At 45.2% G+C, this 9,881-nt stretch overlaps 1 protein-coding gene across 10 annotated transcripts in view; it reads left to right on the top strand.

Annotated features, from left to right (window-relative positions):
* Positions 1–9,881, top strand: part of Atp8a2 (ATPase phospholipid transporting 8A2) — a 554,904-nt gene that overhangs the window by 495,771 nt on the left and 49,252 nt on the right. For 9 of the 10 annotated variants that reach the window (XM_031362595.1, XM_031362603.1, XM_031362598.1 and 6 more), the window contains one exon: positions 5,081–5,169. In XM_031362595.1, the coding sequence (XP_031218455.1) occupies positions 5,081–5,169 (89 nt within the window). Of the gene's footprint in view, positions 1–5,080; positions 5,170–9,881 lie in introns of those variants that run through there. The other variant, XR_004116436.1, reaches the window with a different exon arrangement.

Genomic DNA, 9,881 nt, shown 5'->3' with positions numbered 1-9,881 from the left:
CCCCCCCCCCCGCCACCTCAAAGAACAGAACCAAAGAAACCAAAACAAAAAAAATAATCTATTTCATGTGGTATTATTTTGCATTTATTTGCAGTGCTAAGGCTAAGGTACTTGGGGTCTTACATCAGCTGCATCCCCAGACAGATGCCTTTAATGACACTGTGGCAATTGTAGGAGTGACAAGGAGGGTGGCTTAATTTCTTCCACTCAGGTACAGGTGACAGGGAGGCTGAACTGGCAGATTTTCATGCTGGCATCTATGAGTTCAAGTCTCCATTGTTCAGACACACCAGCTGTGTCAGTGGACTATTGCTTAGATATCGGTGGTGCGTGGGAGCTAGCTCCTGAGTGATCACAAGAAATAGGGTGCTCCAGGGCCGTTCACTTGCCTCACCCAGGGCTTCTGAGTGAATACTTTATAGGCGTCTCTCCAAAAGACTACAAGGTCGTGCATCAAGGTGTCATCTTCCTTTGCCATAAATCTAAGCGTAACATTGTGCTGAGGTAGTCAGTCGCTTTATATGGGAGAGGGAAGACATGACTGAGGACAGAGGAAGGAAAACAGGGCTCAGCACAGAACTGGTCTCCTCCATCCTGTCCCGTGACCAGTCAGCGTGTGCTTCCCAGTCCTCCTTTCTGTACAAGCCAGTTAAGGCCTGATCGTCTCCCTGAGCGAGCCAAGACTGCAGGGCCAGTGATGTGTGCATAGCACACCTGCCTGTCAGCCAGGCCTCCTGAGGGCCACACAGCTCCCACTGGTGTACCCTGCTGACCCACCTCCCTGGGAAGACAGAGCTCACCATAAATCGGTCACCTGTAATTCCAGCACTCAGAAGACTGAGGCATGAGACTGAAGCAGAGTTTCAAGGCTAGCCTGGGGAAACAACAAGATCAACTCACATTAGAAAGGGGAGAGAATTTGTTTAACCCTTCACATGCACATGAACAGAAATCAAAGTTTTGGAGAGGCAGACCTCAAAAACAGAACTGAAGCTCTTTTAGGCCTTGACTTGAAAATAACGTTCCAAGAATAGGGTAAGGAAGGGATGGAGAGGGTTCCGTAGACCACAACAGAAGACGATTTCCAGCCCACATTCTAATCTGTCCTTGTGCTGTTAGGCAGGGTTGAGAACTTCTTCCCTTCTGTGTTTCTGTTTTTATTACATCCCACATTCTGCAAAATTTCTTTTACTTAAACTGAAGCTGGTGTCTAGAGTTTCTGGTAGAAACAGAAGCTAAACTCCTGAGGTGAAATCTCTGTGTTTGCTTGGAACCTGGGGCTCTGCTTCTCTGTGGAGGTGAGGTAAGGTGGGAGAATGGAGGCGTGGTCTGTAGTTAGGACAGGGAGCGGGGTTCCAGGGCAGGACTACCTCAGTTGGTGGGGTTGGGGCGATGCCTCTCTGGCAACAGGAACTTGGGGGAAGTGCAGTGTTTTTCTTCTGTAGAAAGGGTCTGTGGAGAACGGAATGCAGTGCTTCAGGGGGGTCACACTGCGTGGCACCACATTCGAGCCTTAGTCTCTTTTCCTACAGGTAAACTGTAGCCTTCTCCACACTTGCCACATCTTTCCAACCTTCCTGTGACACACTTTTGTCAGTTACATGTGCCTTATATTCATGGTTCCTAGCTTTAAAAACCAACAATGGTAGTGCTGAAAAATCTGCTTGAAGCTGATGTTCACTTGGGAGGAGGCTTCAGAATTCTAAGAGGGAACCCAAGTTCACGGTCCTCTTCTCCCTTAGCACCTGTGGACTCTCTTTAGGTTTCTGGCTTTATTTAAGGCACAGCATCATTGTTGTAGAATGACCGGATTCTTCAATAAGTGTAGCAGATGTTTCTGTTCATAACCTCAACAGTGGAGCCTGATCCAGTCCTTTCAGGAACCAAGCACCTACCTGGTCATTCTTAGTAACGGTGAAGCCTTGGGCTCTGAAGACTGTCAGTCAGTGAAGCCAGTCCACCCCATGCCTCAGTTGCCTGTAGCGTGATTTAAATATTTTGTGGTTAATAACAAATGTTAGAAATTAATACAACAGTTACTCTTAACCAACTATTACCCAAATAAAAGAAACAGAGACCTTTAGAATTATAATAAGCTTTAAACACTGGAGCTGTGTTTGTCTACCTTCCTGCCTTGAACCCCAATATATTACTTGCCATATGTTTAGCTTGCCCTGTTCCTGCTTCATCAGGCCAGCCCCTCATGGCCACATGCTCATGGCCCATACTACCCCATGGCAACTTCTTTCTTTCTCCTCCCTCCTTTCTCTCTCCTCATGATTCTACTTGAGACCCCAAGCCTGAGAACCAAAGCTCCGCCTACCTTTCTCTGCCCAGCTACAGGCCATCAGCAACTTTCATTAACTAATCAGAAATAATTGGGAGGCAAGGTTTACATAACATAGGCTGGTGTTTGTGAGGTACCAGGTATTGGGATACAGAATTTAGCGTTTGAATACATAGCAACAGACCAAACCCAAGAGTTGCATGGTTTAGAGTGGATGTTGACCTTGCTGTCATTTAAATAACACACGTTTTCTGTAGAAAAACAGGAAGTAAAGATAGACAAAGAAATATGGGGATTCAACTCACTATTGCTGCCACCCACACATGTGTTTGATGTGTCATTCCACATGTTTTCCCCAATCATGTAAGCAGCTGCATACATGAAGGGATAGAGCCTGTCCAGGCCACCAGAATATAAGCCACTCCACTCACTTTGCATTTTGGAAAGATTCTGTTTGTCTGTCCGGTTGGTTGGCTTTGTTTTCCTTTCGAAGTAGGGTCTTAATATAAAGCCCTTCCTAGTCTGGAACTCACTGTAGACCTGGCTGGCTTTGAGCTCACGGAGATAGCTGCCTCCGCTCCTGAGTGCTGGGATTAAAGGTGTGGGTTAGCACACCTGGCCTGAAGAATTTATTAAAAGAGAAACACACAGGACTAAAACAGGATGTTACATGTTGATAGGAGTTTGTATAATACCTAATATAAAGATGCAGTAACCTGTAGTTTGGAAACTATCCAAAAATCTAGTACTCAGTCCATAAGGCTAGTTGTTTCACCTGGTCTTCTGTATAAGCTGGAATCCTGAAGAAATAGGTTCCAACAGGTTGGCTGGCAAATAAATGCAAGCAGGCAGAGTGAGTCTTCCTTCTTCCAATGTCCTTATATAGACCTCCAGCAGAAGGTGTGGCCAGATTAAAGGTGTGTACTACCACACTGGGATCTGGAACCTGTCTTGTCCCAGGTTGGCCTTGAACTCAGAGATCTGCTTGCTTCAGTCCCCTGGGATTGAAGGTGTGTACTACCTTGCCTGGGCCTAAACTTTTCACAGCCACTACGCCACAAGATCTATCTCCATGTCAAGATCCAGGTCAGAAACCTGTGTCTTCCAGCCTCAAGATCTGGATCTCAGATGTGCCCTCCATTTCTGGGCTGTAGTTCATTCCAGATGTAGTCAAGTTGACAGCCAGGGATAGGCATCACAGTGACCGATTGTCGTGGTCCTCTCAGTGGGGTGCCATGGTTACCTGTTCCACATCAGGTAGTTTGGCAGGGAGATGGCTCCATGCCTGCCATTCTCAATTGTGAGATTCCCCAGGGTTTGAGCCTGCTTAACCTTACCAGTCTTTTTGTCTGGTGGCATAGTCCATTTGCCCCACGATCCTGGTTGCTGGGTCTGATCTCCAGGTAGAAACAGGGATAGCAGAGAGAAGCCTCATCAGTACCTGCTGACCCTTATGTGTATGGTTAAGACTGCTCTCTCTGCTCCCAGATGCAGTATTTGGAGGTGATGTTTCCTGGGCTTCCTCTGGAGAGAATGCCTTGGGCACTGCCTTCTCCACAGCCCCCGTGACAGGCTCCTCAGAGGGGTCTTGAAATCCATTTGGCTAATAAGCAATCTAATTCAGCATCTCTGTGTCCATAAAGCAAGTATATATGTTTCTGTCATTGCAGACTGTATCTCAGGAAGCCATTACATTCCTTCCAATGTCTATGCATGTATAGCACTCACAAATACTCTTGACTTCCTTCTTCATGCTTTCCTTTCTCAGGATGAATTCTGAGAGGGGTAATTGATAGGGAAATATACTCACATATTTTAATAGGTTTAAATGTCTCTTTGAAAAGTTGAAACTCTCAATTTTGGAGAAAGGCAGGAGCCAAGCTGTGCTTCCTTCCTGCCCCCAAACTTCACAATAGGTCAATATAATTGTCATAGAGGCCAAGGGCCACAAGCAGAGCCATATAGGGTTGAAGCTCAGAGGCAGAAAGCTGTTATCACATGTGGGCTTGGCCAGGTAGACTATGTAGGTGTTCCTAACTAGGAACAGCATGAGATTACTCTGGCTGGCCCTTGAACTGATTCTCTTTCCTCCATCTCTAGCTCATTGTGCCTTCTTACCCCTATCTTCTCATGCCCAGCATGGTGGGTGGTATGCACCTGTAATCCTCACCTGGCCTGGGAGCTACAGGTTAAAATAGTCAGATCAGGAGTTTGAAGATGGCCTGGGTTACAGATTGAGACCTGTCTCAAAAAGTAGGAGACAGCAAAATGGCAAAAATACCAATCAAACCTAACAAATGCATCCTCCCATAAATGTCATACATACCCATAACAGATCCCAAGTGATTTCAGCTCCCCAAAGCCAGGGTCTCTGACATGGATGTCTTCTGCTTCCAAAAGGAGAGAACCACTGACCTTTGTGCCAGTCAGCTCTGGGATGCTGAGCCCATGTAAAGGAGTAAAGGAAAGTGAGCCTCTGTAAACTGAGTCAAGGGAGCCTGAGAAAGCAGTTTATCCCACAGTAGCATGGCTCTAAGATCTCTCAGGAGGCGGGAGGATTAGAACAGCAATCTGCTCGAGAGGGTGCTTGAAGTCAGGGACAAAGACTACACTGAGAGAAGGGAGGTGAGAGCCAGTGGAACCAGACAGGAGCTGGTCCAGCCATCCCTGGCTCCTCTTGATGGACTTAGTACTTCCATTGCTTCCATGTTGCAGGATGCCCTACCTTGATTAAACCACATCCCACTGTTTGAAGGATACCCTATAATAGGCTGTGACTTGTGTTTCTTGCAGGCAACTAAGGTCCTGAGCTCTGCATACTTCTGGCTGGGGTTGTTCCTGGTTCCAACTGCGTGTTTGATTGAAGACGTGGCATGGAGAGCGTAAGTGTAAAAGTGAAGCCAACCTTCAACCTTGCCACTCTGTCCTGCAGCTGTCTCTCACATGAGGGGTGTGGGGATTCGGAAGAAACAGGACTCCTGACCCTTAACAAAGAAAGTTTTGTTTTGTTTTATTTTAATTTAAGCTCGTGCTTCATTTTGATAGGAAATACATTTGACAGGAAAAAGAATACGGAGCAGAAGTCACATGACATTCGATAGGGGCATCGTCATCGTCATCGTCTGTGTGATTGCAAGGCTATTTCCAAACACAAATGTGTTTCATCACGTTTAGGAAACATGACCTGAGACCCTTTTCACATCTTAAAGCTGATGCTAAGCAATCACAAATGGTGCCTGGCTCAAACCTCCATGGATAGAGGAAAATCATAAGCCTGTAACTTCCACGACATGGCTGGAGGAACCTTCATTCTTCTAACCAACTCACTCACGCTGGGGATCCTGCCAATCAAACCTTTCCCGAGAGTTTACAAGTCCGTAAGAAAATCGCATCACAAATGCAAAATTATGATGAAGATTACATAGAAATTACACGAAATCAATTAAATTCCAACTCACTTTCTGCTTCTACATTTTAAATTATCTCATTCCTAAAGTACAAAGGAAGCGGTGATGTCCCAAGAGACTGTTAACCTTTCAATTCACTCAGGAGCAAATGAGAGATTGTCCTGATGTCTGTAGTATTGGTTTAGGTTCGAGTGGGCCCATTCCTCCTAGGAACATGGCCACGTTCCCTGAAAATTGAGACTTCTAGCTTGGGCAAACCACAATTATTTCAGGGCCCTGAGGAAGTGAAGTGAGATTGTTAACCCAAGCCTTCCAGGAAAAGACATCAGGCCTCATTTTTATCTACGCATCGCTCTCACACTCGACAGGAATTATTCTTGCCTGACAGGGATATCTTTTGAAAAAGTCTTCATTTGGGCATAGTCTTGACAACTGATGCAGAGAGAGAGGGGAGCGGTGACTTTCCTAGAATGAATGTTATTGTTTTTCTTTAGCTAAGTTTTTCAACTACAAAAAACCAAATGATTTTAACTCCTTAAATGCCTTGACTAACCGCTGCTTCTGTTTGCTATAACTATGTTCTGTAAATGGCATAACTGGACCTTTTGGATTATATATATGTATGTGTATAGCCAGGAAAGGTTATTTCCTTCACCTAATAGATGCGCTGTGAGAAAATATCCATACTGTTATTTCCTTTTTGAGCCAGTAGGCCCAATTTTGGCACCGTGTGTTTATTCCCTAGCTGAATTTGTTTCCGCTCTGCAGATAAGTTAGTTTTAAGGACACACTTCTTGGCTTGGCTGAGTCTGATGGGAAGTAGTTACAGGCTCACAAATTCATCCCTAACTATCTTAATTCAGCTATCTTAAATTAATGTCACAAAAACAGAGTTTTATTGAGGTTCCCTCTGCCAAGTGGGTCTTTAGCAAAAGTATCTTAGTTTCATTTCAAAGAGAATGTTTATAGATTGCAAGGGCTCTGCCTCCTCCTGAGTTTTCAGAACCCCTTCCAGCGCATTTCAAGTACAAATTCCCTGTCACCATGAAGCAAATTATCTCCTCCCTCTAACAAGACTTGTCTGGGTCCTGTTTGTAGGACCCAGGCTATAAAATTAGCACCATTTACATATTAACGATGATAAATCAGATGGCACTGCTTCCAACTCCAACATATGGAAAGAGTAAAAGTCACTTCCTCTCCAAGGAGCTTGCCAGCTGGGTTCCAGCCGGAGCCCGAGCCCCTCTGAGGGTTGAGGAGCCAGCAGGGAAAGCTATCCTTGCCTGTTGTGTGGTTGGGGTCCTGGAAGCTGCTGCCTGGCAGGGGTGGCAAACCCAGCTGCTCTTAGGAGTGGCATCCCATCACCTGGCCCTGCTGACTCACAGAACCACTTCCTGAATGCATTTTGCTCTTTCGGGAGAAGCTAGAAGAACAGTGTGTTAAACTAGCTGATGTTTGGGGGTGCCCAAAGTATGTACGTCCATTTGCAATATCTGCTTGACTTCTGCCATCCCCATTATGAAGAACAAGAATTTTATGAATGTATGTAGGCATGGTCCCACTGAGCATGGGGTCTATATTCTGTGTAATATTATACTCTAAGCTGGAAATATTTGCCAAGGCAAGTAAATTAGTGGCTCATTCCAAGGAGAGGAAGCACATAGTAGATGGATTGTCCTGGCAAAGGGATAGTACTCACCTGTGATCTTTGTGTCTGAACTGCAGTTATGCAAAGTTTTAGAAAAAGTTCTCCACACTCCGCTGCCACACACACACACACACACACACACACACACACACACACACTCACTCACTCACCATGCCCTACATCAGTGGTTCTCAATCCGTGGGGGGGGGGGAACGTGATACCCTTCAAGAGGTCATATATCAGATATCCTACTTATCAGATACTTATATTACAATTCATAACAGTAGCAAAATTATAGTTATGAATTAGCAATGAAAATAATTTTATATTTGGGGGGTCACTACAACATGAGGAACCACATTAAAGGGTCACAGCACTGTACTTCTATCCATTGATTTCTGTTCTCTCTCTCTCTCTCTCTCTCTCTCTCTCTCTTTCTCTGTTTCTCTCTCTCTGTTTCTCTCTGTGTGTTTCTCTCTGTGTGTTTCTTTCTCTGTGTTTCTTTCTCTCTCTCTCTCTCTCTCTCTCTCTCTCTCTCTCACACACACACACACACACACACACACACACAAATACACATGATCCCTGTACTAGCAAATCTTCTCCCACTGAGCTACACTGTAGCCCTTAGTTTTTTGAGATAGGATCTTTCTGTATAGCCTAGGCTGACATTGATATTGAGATTCTCCTGCCTCTGCTTCTGCTTGTCCTGTCTTTGAAAACTTCATCGCAGAGCAGACCTTGACTTCTGAGTGGACATCTATGTACACCTAAGACAGGGAGTGCCTCTCTTCTAGGCACCTCTTGCTTCTTTGCCCCGTCCTTCACTTCCATTCCAGGACCTGGGCTATCCATAATAAAAAGAGAGAAACCCAGTGAGGTAATTCACTTTTCCACAAAGTTTGTCAGCTTTCTGGATGAAAATCTGTTTTTAGACTATCTTAACTCAGATTTGGAGCACCATCAAAAGCCTGCCCTATTATTCCTCAAAAATTATGAGGGCTTAAATGGCCCTATCATTTATTAACATAATTGGTTATATGTGATCTCTGGCTAATGAGAAGCCTTGTTAGGAACATAGAGTGTAAATTGCCCAGAACTATTTTAATATCATTTAGGCTACACTCTCCCCAAATGGTTACCTGTGACAGTGCACTTAAGTAAGCTGCCAGGTATGACTCTGCCTCCAGAAATTGGTTGGTGTCACGATCTATAAATGATACAAAGCTCAAGGCCACCAAGCACAGAGAAACACGCTTCCGTTTATCAAACTGTCTTACCAGGCGTCACACGATACACTCCGCAGTTCCAGACTTCATTTCATTATAATTCCAGATAGGTAGTTAAAGAGCAATAAACTTAAGTAGCAATCATTTCTGTGTACAAGTGGGCCTTGGATTGCCTTTTTAAACATTCTAACCATACCGATTTCTCTCGAAGCGCACTGTCTTTATTTTCATCCACACTTAGAATTCGATGTTTCTGCTTAACTTGCTGCCCTTGCATGCAAAAGAGGGAGCTCAGAAAATAAGTTTTAGAAGCAAAAGGATGAAAAGTTCATGCTGTTTCTTTTTAAAGTGCCTACGGAAAGCAAAGAAGGACTGGGACCAGGGGGAGGTGGACAAGAGAAGGTAGCGGGGACGGGGGGGGGTGCTGAAAATGATAAAAAAAAATTCATATGCATGTATGAACCCGCTGCTTTGTACAACTAATGTTCTTAAGTAACCTAGAGCCATCCTTACCTGTATCAGAGAATCACACTGACTCACATGTTGGTCACCAGATGTCCCCACTCTAGCCCTTCTGTAGTCACCTGGTGTCTTGAATGGGGTGAGGTGAAGGAAGCCAGACCAGAGAGGACAAGACACAGATAATGTGACTTCAGAGTTATGACTCAAACCTTAACCCTCAGTGAGACCTAGTAATTATCCACCAATGCAAATGCTTGTAGGTTTTCCTTGAGAACCAATAATTGTGAAATCACTACACACATTGCTACAGAGAGATTTAAAATTCCTTTTCGAGTCCAGCCCTTCGTAGATCACAGTTCTTGAAGAAATGGCTTTAAATTTCAAGTACTGCATGCAGAAAGAGTAGCCCAGGCCTCCCCAGGCTCACAACCCAGGGCTTTCCCAGGCTAGCTTACAGAAGCCAGCCTGACATAGTTGCACTCTCAGAGAAAAGTTTCTGGTCCGTGGAAGTGAGCGAGCCATTGCCCTCCTTAGGCTGGTTTATCTGCACGTTGGCTTGCTTTCTGCTCTAGGCTTCAGTTCCCATTCCCCTATGTCCAGTCCATGTCTGTTCGCCTTATCTCAATCCCAGCAAACGTTGCCTCTCCTGGCTCAGAAGACAGCAATAGGGGGCCGGGCAGTGGTGGCACACACCTTTGATCCCAGCACTTGGGAGGCAGAGGCAGGCAGATCTCTGAGTTTGAGGCCAGCCCGGCCTACAGAGTGAGTTCCAGGACAGCCAGGGCTACTCAGAGAAACCCTGTCTGGAAAAACCGAAGAAGAAGAAGGAGGAGGAGGAGGAGGAGGAG

This window comes from Mastomys coucha, unplaced genomic scaffold (assembly GCF_008632895.1).
Source record: "Mastomys coucha isolate ucsf_1 unplaced genomic scaffold, UCSF_Mcou_1 pScaffold9, whole genome shotgun sequence".
Classification (NCBI taxonomy): domain Eukaryota; kingdom Metazoa; phylum Chordata; class Mammalia; order Rodentia; family Muridae; genus Mastomys; species Mastomys coucha.
The sequence above is the reverse complement of the archived record's forward strand: the minus strand, read 5'-3'. Positions and strand labels throughout refer to the sequence as shown.